Source organism: Dreissena polymorpha, chromosome 13, assembly GCF_020536995.1.
Source record: "Dreissena polymorpha isolate Duluth1 chromosome 13, UMN_Dpol_1.0, whole genome shotgun sequence".
NCBI lineage: Eukaryota > Metazoa > Mollusca > Bivalvia > Myida > Dreissenidae > Dreissena > Dreissena polymorpha.
In genome coordinates, this window is record NC_068367.1 from 65,703,359 (window position 1) to 65,730,178 (window position 26,820).

Consider the following 26,820-nt stretch of genomic DNA (forward strand, 5'->3'; position numbering starts at 1 on the left):
GCATCACTCATGTATTTAGTTTTGCACCCCTCTTTATTTTTTGCGTTTTCTCGACTCAGTAAGTCATTCCCCAGACATAGCTAACTCGGTCCATCGAGTTATTATGTCGTGGGAACGAGATAGAAAAAGAGGATTGCATTTCAAACAAAAGAGGAGTAAATGTCACCTCTATGGCAACGTACACCAGAGATCTTGATAATATATTTTTATGTCCCCCACACCTATAATGGGGGACATATTGTTTTTGCCCTGTCTGTTGGTTTGTTTTTGTTAGTTTGCTCCAACTTTAACATTTGCAATAACTTTTTCAATATTCAAGATAGCAACTTGATATTTGGCATGCATGTGTATCTCATGGAGCTGCACATTTTGAGTGGTGAAAGGTCAAGGTCATCCTTCAAGGTCAGAGGTCAAATATATGGGCCAAAATCCCTTATTTTATGAATACTGTTGCAATATTGAAGATAGCAAGTTGATATTTGGCATGCATGTGTATCTCATGGAGCTGCACATTTTGATCGGTGAAAGGTCAAGGTCATCCTTCAAGGTCAAAGGTCAAATATATAGATTCAAAGTGGTGGAAATGGGGACATTGTGTTTCTAACAAACACATATCTTGTTTAAACCTAAATAAAGTGTCATAATATCATGCCCCTTGAAATAAAAGAGCCCTTGTGGATACAGTTTTATATACCATTTATTGACGTAATATATTTGAAATATGCTGACACCATTATGTTATTGATAGTATACTGTATCATTTATTTTTCTGGTATAATAATCAGCAATGAACTTGTTCTGTAATTATAATTCCGATTGGTTATGTATTTGTAATGTTCTTGGCTAACACTTTCCCTGCAGAAGCAAAGTGAAAATGGCTTTTGCAACCATCATAAAACCAGAACATCCTGCGAGGAGTAACTCACATGCTAAGGTTTTATGCTGTTTGCTGCTCATCAGTGGCTCATGGTTGGAAATGAAGCCTTTAAACTTAAAACTAGTAAGAACGGTATTGTATTAAATTAAACTTTCTAAGGGACTTCAAATGAGTCAAAATGTGCATCAAAGTGGTAAAGGGTTACTACATTCGGAAGCAATCATCTATACACAACATGTAGTACTTTTTAACGTAATATATTATTTGATAAAATTCTAAATTGCTGACTGACATGGAAATTACATTTAATATAAATATATTTAATATATTCATCAATAGTACATGTAACTTAGCATAAAACAGGGATATTACATTATGAAGTTTACATTGACTTATCAATGCCAATTTGAAGTTTAAAACACTGAACTTGTCAAATATATAGAAGCTTTTAGTTGAATTTGCTATGATAACATTACAATTGTAAGAATTTAATTTTCACTTTCTACATACACACCATCTACATACTGCGAAAGGAAGATATTAATACTTAGTCATGTCAGCACACTTTAACCGCTGCTTGAAAACCATGAGTGTTCTTCTTAACAAGGAAGATTAGTGACAGCTGGTCTGTTGATAGTGAGAAGTGTTCAGTCAAAACACTAAGTGATGTCGGAAGCATATACAGACTAGAACAGTACCCTCATTGTGAGTATGTACTAGAAAAAGTATTTTGCTTTTATCGAATGAAAACCCCAGTCCGGTCAACAAGTTTGTTTTCAGAAGATTCAATGTGTACATTATTGTATTATTATGATGAAACACTTTTATAGTCAAGTTTATAGTTAATGTAAGCAGAAAAAAATTAATTCCATTAACCAGTTTCAGTCAAACGCCTTGCAACACAAAGGACCCCATCCTATTAACAAACTCATTGAATAAAAACCCTGTTCACAGTGCTCTGTCAATTCTAATACAGATGTACCTAGCTTGTTTTCTTCTTAGCTAACATTAGCACGATGTGCTTACGTAGTGATTTTGTGATGACATTTATTTCCATTGTTAAACATGCATTGCCCGTTATCAAAAATTACACTGTTAACACACTAGAGATTATATTTATTTCAAATATTCACGAAACTTTGTCAGAAAATTGGTCTACATAAAAAATATGTCTATTACAAAACTTAAGGTCCAAAAACTAGATCGCTACGTCAAATGAAAAAAAGAGCATTCTAGAAGTAACATGTTTACCCAATGTACCCCTTGATGATCTTGTCTTCAACCATGTCATACCAATATTCTCATGGTTTTCCATTGTGGCTCTTTCCTGCTTATTACTCAGTACTGATTCCCGGCTCTTTCATGCTTAGTACTCAGTACTGATTCCCGGCTCTTTCATGCTTAGTACTCAGTACTGATTCCCGGCTGTTTCATGCTTTAAGTACTCAGTACTGATTCCCGGCTCTTTCATGCTTAGTACTCAGTACCGATTCCCGGCTCTTTCATGCTAAGTACTCAGTACCGATTCCCGGCTCTTTCATGCTTAGTACTCAGTACTGATTCCCGGCTCTTTCATGCTTAGTACTCAGTACCGATTCCCGGCTCTTTCATGCTAAGTACTCAGTACCGATTCCCGGCTCTTTCATGCTTAGTACTCAGTACTGATTCCCGGCTCTTTCATGCTAAGTACTCAGTACTGATTCCCGGCTCTTTCATGCTTTAAGTACTCAGTACTGATTCCCGGCTCTTTCATGCTTAGTACTCAGTACTGATTCCCGGCTCTTTCATGCTTTAAGTACTCAGTACCGATTCCCGGCTCTTTCATGCTTAGTACTCAGTACTGATTCCCGGCTCTTTCATGCTAAGTACTCAGTACTGATTCCCGGCTCTTTCATGCTTTAAGTACTCAGTACTGATTCCTGGCTCTTTCATGCTTAGTACTCAGTACTGATTCCCGGCTCTTTCATGCTTAGTACTCAGTACTGATTCTTGGCTCTTTCATGCTTAGTACTCAGTACTGATTCCCGGCTCTTTCATGCTTAGTACTCAGTACTGATTCTTGGCTCTTTCATGCTTAGTACTCAGTACTGATTCTCGGTTCTTTAATGCTTACTACTCAGTACTGATTCCTGATATTCTCATGGTTTTTCAGTGTGGTTCTTGAATGCTTACTACATGTTCTCAGTACTGATTCCTGATATTCTCATGGTTTTTCATTGTGGTTCTTTGATGCTTACTATTCAGTACTGATTCCCAATATTCTCATGGTTTTCCAATGTGTCTTTTTCATGCTTACTACTCATTACTGTTTCCCAGCTTACAACTCACTACTGATTCCCGGCTCTTTTATGCTTGCTACTCAGAACTGCTTCCCAAACGAAAAGTTATGCTTGTCCGAAAGTTTCTTAAATTGTACATGTTAAATATACATATATATTTATAGTAAATAATATAAACAAATATAATAGCTTAAAACATCTGCCAATAATACAGACACTCATTAATCTGATTTAAATATTTTTAATATGATTTAATATATTATAACAGTAATAGAAAACTGAATTAGAATTGGAATACATTTTAAAGCAATAAATAGTTTTGTAAACATGATTTCTGTGCGTGTCCCTTAAGTCTGATATCTATAATTTGTGCATATTTTTTTTTAAATAGAAGTTATACTCTAAACAAATATCTACGAAACTCGATCATGATCCCTATAAAGTGAAGGTTTTTCCTTTACAATTTATCTCAAGGGAGATATAAATAATTGTTCTTGCTCGTTGATTTACACATATATTGCCTTTTTCTGGAACTCATTCTTAAAATTAACTCATATATTAACTTATTGGGGAGCATTGATAAGTTTTACTTATATTCTTGTTTTTTGGCGTAGCTGTTTAACGTCACTTTTGACCTTAGATGACCTTCATTCATGATAGGTCCGAAATTAATAAACCGAATTGTACTTTGGCTAATAATACAAAAATCACCGTAAACATTGGTAGTCTGACTCCCAGACTAAAAGATTGGATGCATACAGTATCATTTGAACTGAATGTCAAAGAAATAGGGTTGTTTTTTTTTGTGTGTGTAAATGTTAATATAGTTAATTAGAATAGCAAGTATAAATGTTACTATAAACCGGCTGCGGGATACACATCCAAGAGTACTGAAAGCCCTGAAATCATAAATCATACGGTCAAATCTAATGGGAAATTTAGGGTCAGGTCTGGGGTATGGGGATACTTTTGTTTATTCAAGGAAGCCTGGTTAGTGTATGGCAGAGTTCGAGAGTTTTCTGTGTGTTTCTGAGTCAGTTGAATTTGGGCTTAAGACCAGAGCGTTTGTTGTTTGGAAGGAGGTGCCATCAGAATTTCTGATCGTCGGCCACATTGTGGAGGCATCTAGAGTGTTGTGTTTATAGAAGGAATCTAAATGGGGTATGTTATTTAGCAATAATCTTTCTCGTCCAACATATGCATTATTGTAGTAATCATTCTGTATTGTTTTGTTTTTCTTGTAAAACTTGTAGTGCTTGATGTTACGGAAATAGTATGTTATTGCCATGTGATTTTGATAAGTAGTAAAATGTGGTATAATTGAAAGCTGTTATAAGGGATTAATCATAAGCATAATGATCTGAATGGATATTCTTATATCCTTGTAGATCCCATTTTTGTTGGTGTAAGAATTACGATGAAGAAAGTTGATGGAAAAGGGGATAGAAGATAGAAGTTTAATAAGACGTATGTTGCATACTAGAACTAGTTGAATATTGATGAAGAAAGTTGATGGAAAAGGGGATAGAAGATAGAAGTTTAATAAGACGTATGATGCATACTAGAACTAGTTGAATATTGGCCATCAGTTTCATAAAGACAACTACAAATAAATTATACAGAGAAACGCACTGACAGGAAGGAAGCATTCATATCATAGTAAACCTCAAAAAGTGTAGCAGTGATGTGCACTGTGTAGTTCCGATTGGGTAACTGGAAAGAACTGGACCTGAGAACTGAATATATATTTATGACGTTCACAGCGGAGCACAGCAAGAACATTTGTTTTTACCATTTGACATTCGATCATCATGGATAATCTAAACTGAAATTTCTTATTTGTTTTTAAATGGGCATGCTTTTAGAATAGAAATTAAAGCATGAAAATTAAATAGATAAATAGATAAATAAACTTTGTAATCCTCTTTGCAGTATTGTGATTTGCATAGACCCCAAAATTTAAAGTCCTTTCCTTCTATCTGAGGGACATTGGTGGACTTTTGTTTACATTCAAAGTTTATAGTTAGTTTGCTAAACTATACTATCAAAAATCTTTGACAAAACTGGTAGTACGGGTGGGGTTATGCTATTCGATTATCACAGAGAAATACTGCAGTGAGGAAATAAAAGCTTGTCTGTAAATTCAAGAGAAATTTTATCTCTGTGTGCTGTGCTGTTAATACCTGGGTTGTTATCTCTAAGGGGACTTGCTACAGGTCAGTGTGAGGTCACAGGCACTGGTCAGGTCAGGCAAAGGGGAGAAACTGTTAAAAGGGGCCAGCAGGTTATTATAAGAGTTAACTTTCTTGTTAAATCCCTTATTCATTGGGTTTGATTTTCACCATGTCTGATTTGGAAAATCTTTTTCAAATGGGTGAAAAGTCCGGTTTGTCCGGGGAAACTTTGCTCTCCTTTATAAGAGAAAGAGAGGAGGCAGAAAGGAAAGAAAGAGCTTATGAGCGTGAAGAGAGAAATAGAGAGAGAGAATTTAAGAAATTAGAAATGGAGAGAGAAATTGAGATGGAAAGATAACGTAGTGGGTCACAGAGAGGTGATAGTCGTACTACTAGTGAGAGTGGTACTAAGGCTAAGTTGCCAAAGTTACCCAATTTTGATGACAAGCGTGATAGCATGGATGCATATCTCAAAAGATTTGAGCGATTTGCAGAGAGTGCTGGATGGAAGAAGGAATGTTGGGGTGCAAATTTGAGTGCACTGTTGCAGGGGCGTGCCCTGGATGTGTATTCGAGACTCACAGTTGCTGAGGCTAATGATTATCAGAAATTTAAGGATGCCCTGCTAAAAAGGTTCAATCTGAACGAAGACGGTTTCAGGGAAAAGTTTCGTAGTAGTAAATGTGAATCAGGGGAGACAGCGTCTCAATTTGTAATTCGATTGGGAGATTACTTAACCAATTGGATGTGCCAGGCTGGGTCTGACGAAACCTATGAGGGTTTAAGAGATTTGATTTTACGTGAGCAATACTTGAATGGGTGCTCAAAGGGACTGCAAGTGTTCTTAAAGGAGCGTAAGTTTGCTTCAGTAACAGAGATGGCCGATTGTGCAGATCGGTATATTGAGGCCCATGAGGGCAATGGCAAAACGGGGAATGAATCTAGAGATGGTGTGAAAGGTAAGGCTTGCTTTGTTTGCAATGGACCACATTTACGTAGAGACTGCCCGAGGATAAATGGTCGGAACACCATGGGCACAAACAACCATAGGGGTGGTAACCTATCAGGCCAGTATTCAGGTAATGGTTTCAAAAGCTGGGAACCAGCAAGAGGTGGAAGAAGACCTGAAGACAAGTATGACCGAAAGGTAAGTAAATCTAGTTTGTCGGCGTGTGGCCTATCCCAAGGAAAGGTAAGTCTGTCATGTGGTCACAAATTACCTGTCATGTCGGCAGCGTGTGATGGACCTATTCGGGAAAATATGCCGGAGTGCATAGGATGGGTCAACGGAAAACAAATTCGTGTCTTGAGGGATACTGGATGTTCATCAGTGGTGGTAAAGAGGTCTCTTGTACCAAACCACAGTTTTACTGGGAAAGTTCAGAATTGTGTCTTACTTGATGGAACAGTGAGACAATTCCCCACGGCAAAAGTGTTTGTGGAAACACCTTATTTTACAGGTAAGGTTATTGCCATGTGTGTTGAAAGTCCAGTATACGACTTGATATTGGGGAATATTGACGGAATCAGAGATATTGCAATTGGAGAATATGCGACCATATCAGAAGAGAAGAAAGTGGATGAAACGGTGAACGAACAGGCAGCAGTAGTCACCAGAGCTCAGGCTTCAAAAGAAAAGGTAAGCAAAATCAAACCGTTAAAGGTGCCAACACAGATCAAGGGGATGAATCCACAGATGTTTCAAGAAGCACAGAAAAGTGACCCAACTCTTCAAGCTGCCCGGGAACAAGCAATGTCGGAAGAGGTAAAGCAGTGTGGAAAACTGAATACTTCTCGGTATTATGAACGCAATGGATTCTTGTACCGTGAATTTACGTCTCCAAAACATAACAAGGCAGAACCTGTTTGCCAGCTTGTTGTCCCTAAGGAATTTCGAGATGAAATCATGAAGATAGCTCATGAGAGTTTAATAGGAGGACATCTAGGAATGCAGAAAACATTGGATAAAGTACTGTCACAATTTCATTGGTCTGGTGTAATGTCAGATGTGAAACGTTTCTGTACCTCCTGTGATACCTGTCAGAGGATGACATCAAAAGGAAAAGTTTCCAAGGTTCCGTTGGGAGAAATGCCATTAATAGATACACCATTTAAACGCGTGGCTGTTGATCTGATTGGACCTATTACACCAGTTAGTGACAGAGGAAACCGGTACATATTAACGGTGGTTGACTACGCTACAAGATATCCGGAGGCGATGGCATTGAAGAACATTGAGACAGAAACCGTTGCAGAGGCATTAGTAGACATTTTCACTCGAGTTGGAGTTCCACAAGAAATGCTTAGTGACATGGGAGCACAGTTTACATCTGGACTCATGAAGGAGATAAGTAGGCTGTTGTCAATGAAACAGTTAGTGACTACACCATACCATCCCCAGTGTAACGGGTTAGTGGAAAGAATGAATGGCACGCTGAAGTCCATGATAAAGCGTATGTGTACAGAGCGACCCAAGGACTGGGACAAGTACATTTCGCCAGCCTTGTTCGCATACAGAGAAGCCCCACAGGCAAGCACAGGGTTTTCTCCATTTGAACTGCTCTACGGGAGAACAGTAAGAGGACCAATGCAAATATTAAGAGAGATGTTGACACAGGAAACCCTTAGTGAAGAGGTAAAAACTGTTTATGAATACGTTTTGGACCTAAAGGAAAGGCTAGCAGAAACAATGCAATTTGCACAAGAAGAACTGAAGAAATCTGCTGGAAAATACAAGAAACACTTCGATAAGAAAGCGAGGCAAAGAACATTTTCAGTAGGAGAGCGAGCTCTAGTTCTGTTGCCAACAAACCGAAACAAATTGCTCATGCAGTGGCAAGGGCCATATGAAATTGTAGAGAAAGTTGGTGAATCAGACTACCGACTTGACGTCAATGGTCATGTGAAGACATACCATGCCAATATGTTGAAGAAATATGTGGAGAGAATTGGCAATGAGGCTGAAACTGGTCAGGCTGGATTACTGATAAATATCGCAGCGGCCATTATTGAAGACGACAAGGTACCAAGTGGTGAGAAGGACTGTTTAAGTGAGTATGGTCGATTTAATGAAGAGATACAATGTCCTATAATAGAACAATCAGAATCTGTTGAAGATGTCAAACTTGGTGAAAACCTAGATGCCAAACAATGCAAATCTTTGCAAACATTACTTCAAGACTTCCAAGACGTGTTAACTGACATTCCTGGGAAAACCAATTTGGTAGAACACCATATTAAAACAACTGCAGATGATCCAATTCGTTCAAGGCCATATCCTGTTCCACATGCTGTGAAGGAGACCATAAACAAAGAAGTTCAGGAGATGTTACGAATGGGTGTCATTGAACCATCAGATTCACCATATAGATCACCAGTCGTTATAGTGAAGAAACCAGATGGCACTAATAGATTTTGTGTGGACTTTCGCAAGTTAAATCAGGTCACAGTCTTTGATGCTGAGCCAATGCCATGTCAGGATGACATTTTTGCACGCTTATCCCACTGTCGTTACTTTTCGAGAATTGATTTGTCAAAGGGGTACTGGCAGATTCCAGTTTCCGAGGAAAGCAAAAAGTATACTAGCTTTGCAACTGACACCGGGCTATGGCAGTTTCGAAGAATGCCATTTGGACTGGCATGCGCACCCGCTGTCTTCAGCAGAATGATGAGAATGTTGCTGAAAGACCTTAGTGGAGTGGATAACTTTTTAGACGATATGTTCCTGTTCACCGAGACATGGGAGGAGCATCTTACGTTGATTGCAGAAGTCTTAGGGCGCCTGCGAAATGCTGGACTGACGGCAAAGCCTAGCAAGTGCATGTTGGCTTGTGAGAGACTTGATATCTTAGGACACCAAGTAGGGCACGGAAAAGTGGAACCAAACCCACAGAAGGTTACAGCAATAGCTCAAGCCGAAAGACCACGAACCAAGACTGAACTTCGATCCTTCTTAGGGCTGGTAGGTTATTATCGTAAGTTCATACCAAACTTTGCTGCTGTGGCTGTACCACTTACCGACCTCACCAAGAAAGGTAAACCCAATACCTTGGTTTGGGAATCACCTCATGAAAGGGCATTCAAGGAATTGAAGGAACGAGTGACGATGTCACCAATTCTCCGAATGGCAGATTTAGGTAAGCCATTTATTCTACGTACAGACGCCTCTAATGTAGGTTTAGGGGCAGTACTTCTGCAAGAACATGAGGATGGTAAGTTTCCGGTAGCATATGCAAGTCGTAAATTGCTGCAAAGGGAAAGAAATTATTCGGTGGTTGAGAAAGAATGCCTTGCAGTTGTGTGGGGAATACAGAAATTCCACACATACTTATATGGTAAGAAGTTTCTGTTAGAAACAGACCACATGCCACTGGTATATCTGAACAAGGCAAAGGATTCTAATGGCAGAATCATGCGTTGGGCTCTTGTTTTGCAGGCTTACCGGTTCACTGTTGTTGCTATAAAGGGAACTGAAAATGTCGGGGCTGATTATCTCAGTCGAAAATCTGGGACATGAGTCATGAACCTAGTCTTGACACAAATCCAAAAGGTTGAGACAGAAATTGGGAATTTCATCTTAAGTAGGGGGGTGTGTCAAAGAAATAGGGTTGTTTTTTTTTGTGTGTGTAAATGTTAATATAGTTAATTAGAATAGCAAGTATAAATGTTACTATAAACCGGCTGCGGGATACACATCCAAGAGTACTGAAAGCCCTGAAATCATAAATCATACGGTCAAATCTAATGGGAAATTTAGGGTCAGGTCTGGGGTATGGGGATACTTTTGTTTATTCAAGGAAGCCTGGTTAGTGTATGGCAGAGTTCGAGAGTTTTCTGTGTGTTTCTGAGTCAGTTGAATTTGGGCTTAAGACCAGAGCGTTTGTTGTTTGGAAGGAGGTGCCATCAGAATTTCTGATCGTCGGCCACATTGTGGAGGCATCTAGAGTGTTGTGTTTATAGAAGGAATCTAAATGGGGTATGTTATTTAGCAATAATCTTTCTCGTCCAACATATGCATTATTGTAGTAATCATTCTGTATTGTTTTGTTTTTCTTGTAAAACTTGTAGTGCTTGATGTTACGGAAATAGTATGTTATTGCCATGTGATTTTGATAAGTAGTAAAATGTGGTATAATTGAAAGCTGTTATAAGGGATTAATCATAAGCATAATGATCTGAATGGATATTCTTATATCCTTGTAGATCCCATTTTTGTTGGTGTAAGAATTACGATGAAGAAAGTTGATGGAAAAGGGGATAGAAGATAGAAGTTTAATAAGACGTATGTTGCATACTAGAACTAGTTGAATATTGATGAAGAAAGTTGATGGAAAAGGGGATAGAAGATAGAAGTTTAATAAGACGTATGATGCATACTAGAACTAGTTGAATATTGGCCATCAGTTTCATAAAGACAACTACAAATAAATTATACAGAGAAACGCACTGACAGGAAGGAAGCATTCATATCATAGTAAACCTCAAAAAGTGTAGCAGTGATGTGCACTGTGTAGTTCCGATTGGGTAACTGGAAAGAACTGGACCTGAGAACTGAATATATATTTATGACGTTCACAGCGGAGCACAGCAAGAACATTTGTTTTTACCATTTGACATTCGATCATCATGGATAATCTAAACTGAAATTTCTTATTTGTTTTTAAATGGGCATGCTTTTAGAATAGAAATTAAAGCATGAAAATTAAATAGATAAATAGATAAATAAACTTTGTAATCCTCTTTGCAGTATTGTGATTTGCATAGACCCCAAAATTTAAAGTCCTTTCCTTCTATCTGAGGGACATTGGTGGACTTTTGTTTACATTCAAAGTTTATAGTTAGTTTGCTAAACTATACTATCAAAAATCTTTGACACTGAAATATGAATATATTGTAAATTACATGTTAATTACAATAAATTAATAACTGTCATGATAAATACATCCTCTTAACATTACATCGAAACGTTTCTCATTAGTTTACGAAGCAGTATAGCATTAATCACATGTCTGTACAATTAAACGAATCTATTGTTTACATGCCGTAGCGGCCACACTAAACACTACAAAAACAGGCTAGATTGCACTTTACCGGTACGCAGTTGTTTACCACTATTGACAAAGCGGAGGTTTGGGGGCGGTAGCCCGCGATACTAAGGAAATATATTGGTGTTGGAAATATATCTGTCTATGATTTATTGCAATCCATATTTGCGTTTATTAGTGTAAATATGTTTCTTTGTACTTTGTTTTGTTCATTTTTAGCTCCACTGGCCAAAGGCCAGCGGGGCTTATGTCATGGTCCTGTGTCCGTCGTGTGTGTGTGCGTGCGTCCGTGCGTGCGTGCGTTAACTTTTTCTTAAAACATCTTCTTCTCCTAAACAACTGGTCCAATTTTGATGAAATTTCTCAGGAATGTTCCTGTGGTGAACCTCTTTCAAATTTGTTCAAATGATGCCCCTGGGGTCAAATTTGACTTTGCCCCTGGGGGTCAAAAAAATGAAAATTTGCTTATATAAGGCATATTTTGTGCAAACTTTATAAATCTTCTTGTCAAGAACCATTGGGCCTAGGGCTACCAAACTTTGTATGTAGTGACATTTTATAGTCCTCTACCAAGTTTGTTCAAATTATGCCCCTGGGGTCAAATTTGACCCTGCCCCGGGGGGGTAAAAAAATTGAAAATTTGCTTATATAAGGCCTATTTTGTGCAAACTTTATAAATCTTCTTGTCCATAACCGTATGGCGTAGGGCTACCAAATTTGGTATGTAGTGACATCTTATAGTCCTCTACCAAGTTTGTTCAAATTAAGTCCCTGGGATCAAATTTGACCCTACCCCGGGGGGGTCAAAAAATTGAAAATTTGCTTATATAAGGCCTATTTTGTGAAAACTTTAAAAATCTTCTTGTCCATAACCATTGGGCCTAGGGCTACCAAATTTTGTATGTAGTGACATCTAATAGTCCTCTACCAAGTTTGTTCAAATTATGCCCCTGGGGTCAAATTTAACCCCGCCCTGGGGGGTCAAAAAATCGAAAATTTGCTTATATAAGTCCTATTTTGTGCAAACTTTAAAAATCTTCTTGTCCATTACCGTATGGCATAGGGCTACCAAATTTGGTATATAATGACATCTTATAGTCCTCACCAAGCTTGTTCAAATTAAGCCCCTGGGATCAAATTTGACCGTTCCCCAGGGGTCACAAAATTGAACATTTGCTTATATTGGGCCCATTTTGTGCAAACTATAAAAATCTTTTTGTCCATAACCATTGGGCCTATTTCTATCAAATTTGGTAGGTAGTGACATCTAATAGTTCTCTACTTAGTTTTTTCAAATTATGCCCCTGGGAACAAATTTGACCTTGCCCCAGGGGTCACAAAAATGAACATACATGTATGCTTAAATAAGGCCTATTTTGTGCAAACTTCAAACATCTTCTTGTTCTTAATTATAGAGCTTAGCTGGGCTACTAAATTTGGTATGTTGTGATATCTAATAGTTCTCTACCAAATTTGTTCAAATTTTTCCCCAGGGCTCAAATTTGACCCTGTCCCGGGAGGTCACAAAACTGAACATATGACGTTTACCAGGGGAGATTACTGCGGCCGTGTGGCTGTGACCAATAACAACAACAACATCTTGTAAACATGAGATAAAACCCTGTCATTTAGTGCCATTTTAGATCAGATGGTGACTGCTTACAAAGGAATTGAAGTAAAAACATGTTTTCTGAATGTTTTTCTTATAAACTGAAAAAAGTCGGGATTTATTTAAATATGTCGAAAGTGACCATATATCCGGATAAAAAAAATTCGGATGACATGTTTATTTAATGTCTTTTTTGTTGTGTTTAAACCAGTTTAATAATATCTTATTGATTTTAAAACACAACTTCCATGAACATAATTATTTCCATAAAAGTCAATATATGATTCTGCATTGTAAACTCAAACTTTGTATCCAAGAGAAGGTGTTGGAATTAATGAAGTGCAATGTTCTTAACTGTCTATATGCTGCTTTTTAATAACTAATGATTCATTGTTCCATTTGTGAATTGTGACTCATGAATTGTGGAGATATGATTGTCAATTGCTCAACGATCTATATAAATTTCTGATCATTTTATAATTTTCTTAATATAAGTTATGAATTGATCTTAGAAGTGATATGTATTACTTAATTAAATACATTTATAAATATAAGAAATAATCTTTAGATTTTCATAATATTCTCAGGCCTGTTGGTCTAAGGGATGTGTGGGTTGTTAATTATATGTATGCCCCTCTTCGAAGAAGAGGGTGTTTATTGTTTTGCACATGTCGGTCCGTCCGTCATCCGTATGTCCGTCCACCAGATGGTTTCTGGATGATAACTCAAGAACGCTTAGGCCTAGAATCATGACACTTCAAAGGTACATTGATCATGACTCGCAGATGACCCCTGCTGATTTTGAAGTCACTAGGTCAAAGGTCAAGGTCACGTTGACCTGAAATAGTAAAATGTTTTCCGGATGATAACTCAAGAACGCTTATGCCTATGATCATGAAATTTGATAGGTACATTGATCATGACTCGCAGATGAACCCTATTGATTTTCAGGTCACAAGGTCAAAGGTCAAGGTCACGGTGACCGGAAAAAGTAAAATGGTTTCCGGATGATAACTCAAGAACGTTTTATGCCTAGGATCATGAAACTTCATAGTTGCATTGATCATGATTCACAGATGAATCCTATTGATTCTCAGGTGAAAGGTCAAGGTCACTGTGACCCGAAATAGTAAAATGTTTTCTGGATGATAACTCAAGAACGCTTATTCCTAGGATCATGAAACTTCATAGGTACATGGATCTTGACTCGAAGATTACCCCTATTGATTTTCAGGTCACTAGGTCAAAGGTCACGGTGACTCAACTTAGAAAATGGTTTCCGTATTATAAATCAAGAACACTTACGCCTAGGATCATGAAACTTCATAGGTACATTTATCATGACTTGCAGATGACCCCTATTGACTTTCAGGTCACTAGGTCAATGGTCAAGGTCACGGTGACTTCACACACAAAAATGGTTTCCGGATGATAACTAAAGAAAGCTTACGCCTAGGATCATGAAACTTCATAGGTACATTAATCATGACTCACAGATGGACCCCTATTGATTTTCAGGTCACTAGGTCAAAGGTCAAGGTCACAGTCCAAATTATGTATTCACTCAATGGCTGCCACTACAACTGACAGCCCATATGGGGGGGCATGCATGTTTTACAAACAGCCCTTGTTTGAGATGATTCTTTACAAAGAAAGATGCTACTATTGTATTTGTTATAAATGTGTGAAAGGCTCTAAGAAGGAACCAGAGATTATTAACCCTTTACCAAACACCAACAGGATTTTACGGGTTTATAGCTGACGACTTTATAAAAAATTATGATAAAATGAGAAATTGCTCAAGATGAGCAATTTCTCCTTTTATCACAATTATTTCTACCCTACCTGATTCTTTCCTTAATATTCCATTACAATTTAATTTTCGTCTGCAACCTTTTTATGTCCCCCACTATAGTAGTGGGGGACATATTGTTTTTGCCCTGTCTGTTGGTCTGTTGGTCTGTTGGTCTGTCTCTTGGTCTGTTTGCGCCAACTTTAACATTTTGCAATAACTTTTGCTATATTGAAGATAGCAACTTCATATTTGGCATGCATGTGTATCTCATGAAGCTGCACGTTTTGAGTGGTGAAAGGTCAAGGTCATCCTCTAAGGTCAGAGGTCAAATATATGTGGCCAAAATCGCTCATTTTATGAATACTTTTGCAATATTGAAGATAGCAAGTTGATATTTGGCATGCATGTGTATCTTATGGAGCTGCACATTTTGAGTGGTAAAAGGTCAAGGTCAAGGTCATCCTACAAGGTCAGAGGTCAAATATATGTGGCCCAAATCGCTTATTTTATAAATACTTTTGCAATATTTAAGATAGCAACTTGATATTTGGCATGCATGTGCATCTCATGGAGCTGCACATTTTGAGTGGTGAAAGGTCAAGGTCAAGGTCATCCTTCAAGGTCAGAGGTCAAATATATGTGGCCCAAATCGCTTATTTTATAAATACTTTTGCAATATTGAAGATAGCAACTTGATATTTGGCATGCATGTGTATCTCATGGAGCTGCACATTTTGAGTGGTGAAAGGTCAAGGTCAAGGTCATCCTTCACAAGGTCAAGGTCATCCTACAAGGTCAAACATCATATAGGGGGACATTGTGTTTCACAAACACATCTTGTTCAAATTGGGAAATTCCAAAATGTGTCGTTTGGTAAAGGGTTAAGGCATTTTGATTCCTACGGGTCTTGTGAATCTGTTTCAAATCAAATGCGTATATTTGATCTTCAGCATCTAAAAATATGTGAAATAGAAAGAACGACAATATTTTTTGGAGAGATAAATGTACTTACGTTATAAGCAATGGGACTGTGCTTCAAAGGAACAATTCCCGGGCTTTTTAGTCTGTTTAGTTAACACGGTAGTAACTTTTTTCATATATAAAAATGCTCACCCTTCCAACTTTAAGCGCCTAATGGGACGAGGGATAGACAGAGAAAGTCACATGCTTGAGTACATTTCAACCCATGCGCATTGCGCGTTTTTTCGCATAAAAAAACAGTGGAGCGATACAGGGCCATCATGGCCCTCTTGTTTCTATAAAGTTCTGTTTTTCTGCAAAAACTTCATATCACTATGATGCTTCCAATATTGACTATTTTATGTTTACATTCTACTAGCATCTGTACACATTATAACACATTATCTTTTATTTCATTCCAACATTATGTTCATAGTTTTTCAGTGGCGAATGTTTTCTTTTTCTATTGAAACTAATGTATTACTCGTTCAATTATGAAAAACTAGTTATTACAATACTTATTGACAATAAAACATGCAATTTCACCTCTTCTTGTTCTTCATTTTTATGTGTTAATACATTAAAATATAATATCTTATTATCACTCACTACCTTCATTAAAATACATGGTCGCTTCATTCCATCTCCTTTCACTGGTCACAAACATTACAACATCAACTCCGTATATCTTTTTAAAGATATTTCTTGTTTCTTATATAATAAGGACTGTAAGCAACACTTAATAAAGAGTATTGTAGAATCAATTTAATGAATCTCTTTTGTTAAATAGAAAAATTGTTGTGTTTTTACTTTCACTTTCCACATTTGCATTAATATAAATGCAGTGACCCCGTGTTTATCCGGATCTTGATAGTCCGACCATCTCGCGATCTGGAGGAAAGTCAAGAGGAACGGATTTATTATGCAGTATTTTGCCCCGTTTAGACCAGCATCTCGCGTTCCGAATCCGGACGTAGATTTCGTGCCACAGATCTGTGTATTTAGCTCTAATTAAGTCTCGTTAATAGGGATGCTTCCCAACATGGGGGCTTAATCGCCCACCCGCCGTATAAACAAAAGCACAATCACCGAGGCGTGAAGTATTGTCGTTTTAGGCGCTTTAGCTAATAGGCGTGACTAAATATGATTCGACTCCGACTTAAAACTTAGATTGATGTTGGCATTACACAATGCATCTTAAAAGATGCAATGATATTCTTAAATGTCTTTAATGAGCTGAACACGCGACCAATTAAGACGCTGATTACAATCGGACCGTCATCGTTCGTGAAAAGTTGTGCTAGGATTATTTAAGCAATCCATTTAAAACGCATCGAACGCGCCGCTATTTTAATCATTTCAACATTCTGTTGTATGAGACGGATTATAAATAAGGATATTCAAACAGTATCGCAGTTTTATATTTTATTGTCATTTGCCTTCAACACCCTTGATGTGTGTACATGTACATGTTCTTAATTTCGGTTACACGTTTTTGTATTTACATTGTTTAACAAACATTTTATTATATCCCCATTACCATTGGTAATGGGGGCTATATAGGAGTCACTTTGTTGGTCTGTCTGTCCGTCGGTCGGTCTGTCGGTCTGTCCCGAAATTTCATCCGATCCTCGCCAAACTTGGTCAGAAGCTGTATCTAGATGATGTCTAGTTCAAGCTTGAATATGGGTCATGCCAGGTAATAAACTAGGTCACGGGGACACTAAGTATGTTTTAAACTGAAAGTTTGTCCGGACCATAACTATGTTATTTATTGTTAGATTTTAAAATGACTTGGTACATTGTTCACTATCATGGGACAGTGTGTTGTGTGAAAAAAGTATGTCGATATCTCAAAGGTCAAGGTCACACTTGGAGTTCAAAGGTCAAATGCTTGTCCAGGCCATAACTCTAATGTCATTCATTGTGAGATTTTAAAATCATTTGACACATTTATTTACCATCATTGGACGGTGTGTTGCGCAAAAGAATTACGTCGATATCTCCAAGGTGAAGGCCACACTTTGAGTTCAAAGGTAAAAAATGGTCATAAATAAGCTTGTCCAGGCCATAAGTATGTCGTTCATGGTGGGATTTTAAAATCAATTGGCACATTTGTTCACCATCATTGGACGGTGTGTCGCGCGAAATAAATTACGTCGATATCTCCAAGGTCAAGGTCACACTTTGAGTTCAAAGGTAACAAATGGCCATAAATGAGCTTGTCTGTGCCATAAGTATATAATGTCATTCATTGTGAGATTTTAAAATGACTGTGTACATTAATTTTGTTCACAGTCATTGGACTGTGTGTCATGTGAAAGAATTCAAGAGTTCAAAGGTCAAAATGGCTATAAATGATAATGACATAATAATTCTTAAAAATCGACATAAATTAGATTCTCTTGTTTTGTGCAAAATAGTCTGTGTCAATGCGTCACGTGGGGTATACGTCACGTCTGTGACAAAGCTCTAGTTTTTAACTGAATAAATGTCTGCCTAACAAGAAAATATCATTTTTGATGCAAAATAAGTATGTAAATGTACATAAACATAAGGTTTATGTCATAAGGTAAATATTTAACTCTTGAAACAGCACTGGTTCTATTTGTTTATTCGGAAATTTCTACCAGAACGGACGTGTCTGGATAAACGCGGGGTCACTGTACTACATTATTAAGTGCGTGATGTTTTCTCAGACTTAACAACACCATTTCGAAGTTTAGAGCACAGACGATGTAAATGATATTTAACATTTTAATTGAACAATTTGTATGGTCACATTAAATTCTTGTAATTTAATATTCGACCTCTAAATACTGCAGAAGGATGTTTTTAATACCAAGTCATAAGCGCACACTTCAACCACTGCTTGAGAACAGTGAGTGTTCTTAACAAGAAAGATTATAGACAGATGGTCTATTGATAAGAAAATGTAAGTGTTGTTTTGGTATGATAGAACTTTTCAGGGCTATATCTCAGATAGGCTAACAGATTTCAACATGAATCTTCATGGTTGTGTAGAAATTAATGGGAAGATGTGCAAATTGCACAAGAACCTTAGCCCTGCACTTTTTAAAGGGTTTTTACCCTGTGTTGTTGTTACGTCCCCGGATCGAATGATCGAGGGTATATTGTTTTGGGCCTGGGTGTCTGTCATTCTGTCACTCTGTCATTATGTAACTCAGTCATTTTGTCACTCTGTCATTCTGTCCCAAAACTTTAACCTTGGTCATAACATTTGCAATATTGAAGATAGCAACTTGATATTTGGCATGCATGTGTATCTCATGGAGCTGCACATTTTGAGTGGTGAAAGGTCAAGGTCAATGTCATCCTTCAAGGTCAAATGTAACATTTATGGGGATATGGTGTTTCACAAACACATTGCTTGTTATAAATATTTTCAAATTAAACTGCGATAGTTTTATTTAATAATTCACTTTTAATGTTACTCAGAATAAACTATTCCTATTTACTTAAATGAGCCATGCTCTGTGAAAAAGGTTTTAATGCGTGTGCGTAAAGTGTAACACAGATAAGCCTGTGCAGTCTGCACAGGCTAATCAAAGATGAAACTTGTCATGTTATGGTATGTTTCGTTTACAGAGAGTATCTTCTTTACAAAAATCTAGTTTAGGCGGAAAGTGTTGTCCCTGAAAGGTGTTTTAATGCGTGTGGGTAAAGTGTAACCCTGATAAGCCTGTGCAGTCTGCACAGGCTAATCAGAGATGAAACGTTTCATTGTATGGTATGTGTCGTTTACAGAGAGTCTCTTCTTAGCAAGAATCTAGTTTAGGCGGAAAGAGTCATCCCTGATTAGCCCGTGTTGACTACATTAAACCCGCTTTTCCCAGAGCACGGCTCATTTAAATTAATTGACAACAATCTGAGTTAAATATATTAATCGGTTAATTCCATTAAAAGCAATACTTGTTTCTGCAAATGCATACCTGTCTCACAGAATAGTCCCAGCCACCCATCCATACAAATACAGATCTTGCTGTGGAACCAGTACACTCTTCTCCATCCTGACATGGGCTATTGTAACATGGATCTTTAACTGAAAGAATTATATAGAAATAATCCCCTAAAATGTAGTGATCTGCAAACAAAAATGCCAATCAAAGAAACTGTTTATGCCCCGGATCGAATGATCAGGGTTATATTGTTTCTGTCTGTCTGTCATTGTATGTGTATGTCTGTCATTGTATGTGTCTGTCTGTCATTGTATGTGTATGTATGTCATTGTATGTGTCTGTCTTTCATTGTATGTGTATGTCTGTCATTGTATGTGTGTGTCTGTGCCAAAACTTCAACCTTGGTCATAACTTTTGCAATATTGATGATAGCAACTTGATATTTGGCATGCATGTGTATCTCATAGAGCTGCACATTTTGTGTGGTGAAAGGTCAAGGTCATCCTTAAGGCCAAATGTCAAATATATGGCTTCAAAGCGGCGCAGTAGGGGGCATTGTGTTTCACAAACACAGCTCTTGTTAAGGCTATATCTCATATAGGCTATAAGATTTGAATATGAAACATTATGGGTGTGTAGATATCAAAGAGGAGAATTGCAATTCATTAACACAATTACCCTACACTTTTAACTACCTTTTAATTATTACCCTACACTTATTTATTATACTGTATATCAAGGATTTTCACAGACCCATGAACAAAGTTTATAAAATCAACAACTGTGGTTGTTTTGGAAAGATTCAATGTGTCAGTGTTTTTTTTCATTCAAAATCGAGTCCTGTAATCTTACTCATTCAACATGGAAAAAAGTATAATCGAAGGTTTCCAAAAAAAAATAATTTATGTTTTATATTTCAATTAAACCAACATGCAGGTAAATATAATACTGGACACACTTGTATCTTCAATTTTGAAGCATTTTTTAGCAAAACAACATCAACAATATTTTTCCAATTTTAGTCTAAACGCCACAAATTTTCCCAATTCAAAGGGACCCGGCCCCATTCCCAAAATGATACCCACAAGATGCTAAGCAAAGTAATTTTAGTTGACTGAAATGTATATTCAAGCCACATGCTTCATGGTTGTGCTGTGTTTCCCCCCCCCCCCCCACCTTCATGCCAAGAAGTACTCGCATATCCCTGCATACTATTTTGTTAGCATCATATGTCAATATATGTAATATCACGATATAAGAAGTTAATGCCTCTTTTTCTTATTGAACTGGCTTACACATTAAGTTTGGTCCAATTATAGCAGCATTTTAGTTGCTATAAAAGGTACAGCATTCAGCTGCATATTGCAATATCGTACTAATGACTACAACTTTGAAACTTCGTAGGTAGAAGCACTTCAAGTTCATTTACTCATTCATGAACTTACATGTCAGGAACTAAAGTTGCATGCACTAGAGTTCATGAAACAGTTATTGAATGAAACATCCCATATATTGTGAGTTCATGATCATGCAGTTCTTGAAATTCATGAACAGTTTTTTGAAGTTCATGAACAGTTTTTGAAGTTCATCACCAGTTCTTGAAGTTCATCACCAGTTCTTAAAGTTCATCAACAGTTCTTGAAGTTCATCAACAGTTCTTGAACAGTCCTTGAAACTTTCACTGGGCTGAAACGCTAGCTATTGCCTCAGCTCATTGCCTGCCCTTTGCACAATTATGTAGCCAGTACATACATGTAGATAATACAAAACAGAATAAATAAGGAACATTAGCACAATGTGTTTTAGTAATGTCAGCTTCTGACATAAGTTTGTGTATTATTCAATGTATATGTGTTTGATTATTTGTTAATCATGGTCAGAAAACTAAATTGTGTCCATGATTCATTGTCTGACTTTAATATAAAGTATCATCTAAACATCTTTTAGTTTGTTGTTGACTATGAATCATGGTAAGACAGAGACAAGATGCCTTCTGACCATGAATCATTGTCAGCAAGGGACAATACATCTGTATCATGATTAACAACAACATGAACCTGCTGAGAAACTTTTATTTTACTACATGTTAAATAATAAAAGCTAGCATCTTGTTTTTTCATCAAAATGTGGAATGTTTATCAAACGAACAGTCATTTATTAGATAGAAATTGCTGTTGACCTCCAATCATGGTCAAACAAAGACTATAAACCATGATTAAAATATTACATTATTGCGTACAAAGTTAGAACCAGACACTAGTAATACAATTAATATCAATGTTTAAAAACTTGAATTTGACAATTTTTTAAACAAACAATATTTCATGGTTCTGAAAACATGTTCTTTTTAACACAGTCAGACCAATGTCCAATGATTGCTGATCATACATGTAGTCTGATCAACTGAGTCAAAGCCTATGGCACAATCAACCATGGTTAAACATGGTAAAACATGATTCAAGGTTTACATTTCAGCAATTAGCTTATTAAAAAGTAATTTATACAATTTTAAGTTTGATATGTACTGTAGACTTCATATTTGCATATACTACCTGAATAACTGATTATAAAATGGAATACTCTGTCACATAATAATATCAATTCACAAGCTATGGCTTCATTGGATTCTGATGTATATTTAAAATCAAGTTAAAATAATACTGATTTATTGGTATTACTGCCATATAGGATTACATAGAGAGGCTGAATGTGTAACTGTCTTTTCCTTTGCGAATGCACACTTTGGAGAATACGAGTTACCCTTTAATTTAACATCGATAATTGCACTTCATTCCGGAGGATTCCAGAGATAGCCGATGTCCCCTGCGAAGATTTTTAGAACTGTTCTATAACATTTCTAGAATTGTACTGGAACTAATGACTAGAAGTGTTCTGGAATCATCCTTAAAATGCTCTAGAACGATTTAGAACAGTTGTTGAACGTTAAATGAGAATAATTTCTAGAACAATTTGTTCTGAAACAGTTCTGAAGGTTTGTTCTAGAACAATTCTTGAACTAGCGTTCTAGAACTATTCCAGAATTTTTCTTGAATAAATGTCCAGAACTGTTACAGAATTGTTCTAGAAATTTTTCTCATTTAACGTTCAACAACTGTTCTAGAATAATTCTTGAACTATCGTTCTAGAACTATTCCAGAATTTTTCTTGAATAAATTTCCAGAACTGTTATAGAATTGTTCTAGAATTTTTTTCTCATTTAACGTTCAACAACTGTTCCAGAATAATTCTAGAACATTTTCAGTATGATTACAGAACAGTTCTAGCCGGTGTGTTCCAGTACAATTCTAGAAATGTTTAGAGCAGTTTCGAAGGGTTGCTTCAAATAAGTCTGGAACAAATGTTCTAAAACAGTTCTGAAAATGTCCGTAAACAGTTCTTTTCAATCTCTTCGGAGACATCTGATGGGATCAGGCTCTTCTGTGTACAAGCAACTTGTCACGAGGCTCTGTAGGTGTTTGAGCACTTTGCTCTGAAATCATTTAGATAACAAATGTAGTCACATCTTAAACTAAACAAGAAGTCTAAATGATCCAGCTGGACAGTATTACAAATATAGACATAACGTCTTTTTATTTAGTCAATATTGAGTGTACTTATTATCAAAGTATTCAAACAAATAATTACACATTTGATCACAACATTAGTATTTTCAAATTGAGAATGCTTCAATACAGCAAACCTTGTAAGTAAACTGGTGATGGATAACACAATTTGACATTCAGCACCAACTTAAATACGAACGCAATATATTCAAGACACTGTTGCAGGTTTTTATGATTTGAACGTATTAAATACTGGATTTTATATATTTCTAAGGGATTAAAATGAAAAGTATTAGACAACCAACATACTACTGAGATTTTGCTTTGCAGCATTGTTCGTCAGGTCAATATCTTCGGAGGCATCTGATGGGTTCATGCTCCTCTTTACAGGCAACTTATCACGAGGCTCTGTTGGTGTTTGATCACTGAACTCTAAAATCATTCATGAAATGTGTTGAAAACCAAACATGAGCATTGTGTCATGCGATCATGAATACTTTGTTTTAGTCCATCAAATTTCACATTTGGAAATTCTGGCTAGACTGAGTAGTTACTCATACAAACAATTAGCTAATGTTATCGAACGTTTGTTCATCAGACTTTTTTTTCAAATAAATTCACTCACCCCTGGCTAGTGAGTGAGTGTGAAATTGGATAACTGTGAACAATGTGTTCATGTTTCATTTATAACAGGGAAAAAATCATATATCTATAGGCAGTGTTGACCAACTGATAAAAAAAATACTTACAATAACACTTATTCAATGGAGGCAAATTAAATTTCTTGAGTCTCATTTAAGTGTCCAACTCACATTCATAAATATTAAAGCCTGTAATTTTGGACTGCCTGCCTGTCACTGAACTGTGAACATGCCTTGAAAATAATACCTACCTTGAGTTTTTTTCCTATCTTAAGTTGCCTCGAAAGCATGCTTAGGCGGTCGCTTTGCTTGCTTTAAGAGAAACCTCGTCATCTGTAATCAACAGTATATACAAATTTTAATATTATTATTATGACAATATATTTATTTACAAGATTATTTTTCGTTATCCGAAAATATGATTGCCCGAACCTGTACTATTTACAACAAATTGTTTAACAATGATCAGGAAGACCCCTTAACTTTAATATTGATTTATTTCAATACTTTGTGTTTTTTATCAATACACAGTGTTATAAACAGTAAGTGAAATATACTTGCTCTACAGCGATTGAAATATGGACATTTTTAGGGGACATTGTTAACCGAGACACCGCCTCGTCAAATAGGTCCGCGTTGAGCGAACTGAAATATCATTTTGCAGTATTCTCCGACAGGAATTTATTAACATTAGTGACGAGGCGGGCTTCACGCTTTCAGTCATAAAAAAGTGTTCGCCCCATTCAAGAACCTTTTAGATTGGTACCAAAAAGTTTGGCTATCAAACGAATTTACTTACGATGGATTTCACTGATCACCGCATCGTATGTTTGTTTTTGGTAAGTGGCTTTGATGAGATCTCCCTCCTGGTAGTGAGCAACATCTATTTTGGGTGCGACTACATTTTGTGGTTCGATAAAGCTCATACGCGATTGAACAAGAAAATAACGTCTGCCATTTAAAAAAAGCGCGCTTATATGCACCCGACTGTTTTTCGTTAATGCTGCTCCGCTGACAGTCTATGTAAATAAAATAAAAACCAGTCAGCTCTGTTTTGTGAATTTTGGCCAATGAAATTATCTCTTACATTTGGGGTTAGGCTGGGTAGGTTTTCAGAGACCCGTATGATGCGGTGCTGAAATAAGCTTTGGAATTTAATTTTCCAACTTAAAACTAATCCCTCCTTACTAAATTCATATCTTCATGTTAAGTTAAATGACACATCGAAAGGAAAACCATCTTCATGTATCGGAAAATGGTAAGTACCAGTGCTTGATATGTGATAAAGAATAATCAACCAGACAGAGTTCTTACACTTCGAAACACGGGTTAAGTAAGTCAACGTGTATTGTGGGTCGAACACTATTTTTAATACAGCTGTTATTACAATTCATAAGTGGTCCATTTGCTGTTTTTTTTCTGTTTTATAACTGGTTATCATTTTTTTAAACCACATAAACACCAATGCTTATTTTTTGAAGATTACACTGCAAGTTAGGCAAGTGATTTCAGTATTTAACAATGCTCAATGTTTACATTGAAAGTCTCATTGCACGCAACTTCAGGCTGGGATTATAGACCTGTGATGCTCACTAAAATAACTTCTTGAGGCCCAGGAATAGTTTATTATGAGACTTGAATCTATCGATGACTACAAGAAGACGAGACTTGGCAAAACATTAAATAATCTAAAATTTTGTGAAATTAACATTAATAACATGCAAGAGTAAAATGGCATTGGTCACCTTTACACCCATGTATTCTGGAATGCCTGACTGAATAAAGTAAATTACTGAAATTTTAAGAAAAGCATATTTCTAAAACATCATTACAGAAGAAAACACTTTGTTTACATAAAACGAAGAAACAAGTGTATTATTTTGTCCGAATTATGTTGCCTTCCAGAAGTACCGTACATTCGCGGCCATAAGTCTACCTCGGCCATAAGTCGAGGGGTATAATGTGGCTAGAAAAACTTGGTTTTTTGCCTTGACTCTGCCATAAGTCGGGGGGTAAATTTCTTCAATATCTCGGACATGTTTAAGTGACGTTTTAGTCATGGTTCTGAGGGCTTTTGTACCGGCAGTTGACATTTTTTGGGATATTAATAATAAAAATATATTTAAAATGAAACATTCAACGTTTCAATTATTTATTATCACGAAAAATATATTTTATTGTTCAAAATCATAATAACATATCATTCATTATTTCGAACTTAATATATACTTCACAAATCAAAATTATTATCCCATTTAACGTAATAACTTTCAGCGTTTATATTATGAGCATATATTTTTGTATTCAAATGTTAGTGCTATTGATGTGAAAATTCGGTAAAATCTTGAACGCAGAAATTCATTATATGGTCAAAATAATTGTAACTTACTCACAAATAATCAACAACCCTTTCGCCATTATGCGTGAAACACGTGAATTTACCAACACTCGCATCGCTCGCTATTCGACTGTTACATATTCGTAAATCACGAGATACCCGAGGAATATTTTCTGCATACTGGAAAAACGTCTTTTCTAATAATACTTAGCAGATAATCGAAAGTAATTGTGTATTTTATATGTCCAATTACACTTTTTAATAATCCAGGGTGAGTGCGTAATATTATTATAATCAAACAATGAATGAAATCTTCACTCAGATAAGATCTATATATTTACGAAACGATTATGCATTAATTGTGGGACAGTTGTGAATAAATCAACGAAACCACACCTTCATCCAATCAAAAAATATACAATGTGAAGTTGAACAATAGCGATCGGTTAAAGGCGTATCCGACAATCGAGTAATTATTTTTGATTGGTCAGAAGTAGTTTGCAGCAGAACCGTTGTGCATATCATTAACGGATAACTATTTTAGGCGTGACGCAATTATAGACAAATGATCGAAAGGATGCCAACACTACACTTTACACTTTGATCTTAGTCAAAAGGCC

At 36.5% G+C, this 26,820-nt stretch overlaps 1 protein-coding gene and 1 long non-coding RNA gene across 2 annotated transcripts; one reads left to right on the plus strand and one right to left on the minus strand.

Moving 5' to 3' along the window:
• The first annotated feature begins 5,787 nt into the window (after window positions 1-5,787).
• Window positions 5,788-10,982, plus strand: LOC127854726 (uncharacterized). The gene is made up of 2 exons (XM_052389784.1): window positions 5,788-10,305; window positions 10,533-10,982. Exon 1 carries the CDS (start codon window positions 5,788-5,790, stop codon window positions 9,844-9,846), a length of 4,059 nt encoding a protein of 1,352 aa, XP_052245744.1. The 3' UTR covers window positions 9,847-10,305; window positions 10,533-10,982.
• Window positions 10,983-22,903: 11,921 nt separating this feature from the next.
• Window positions 22,904-24,867, minus strand: LOC127855293 (uncharacterized). Its single transcript, XR_008037459.1, has 4 exons — window positions 24,662-24,867; window positions 24,114-24,195; window positions 23,531-23,653; window positions 22,904-23,148 (listed from the first exon to the last, which is right to left on the minus strand). It is a non-coding gene; the product is annotated as an uncharacterized LOC127855293 (long non-coding RNA).
• Window positions 24,868-26,820: the final 1,953 nt, after the last annotated feature.

Bases quoted from the DNA above. Each gene is read 5' to 3' on its own strand.
- LOC127854726 (XM_052389784.1), top strand. From the start codon at position 5,788: ATGGATGCATATCTCAAAAGATTTGAGCGATTTGCAGAGAGTGCTGGA.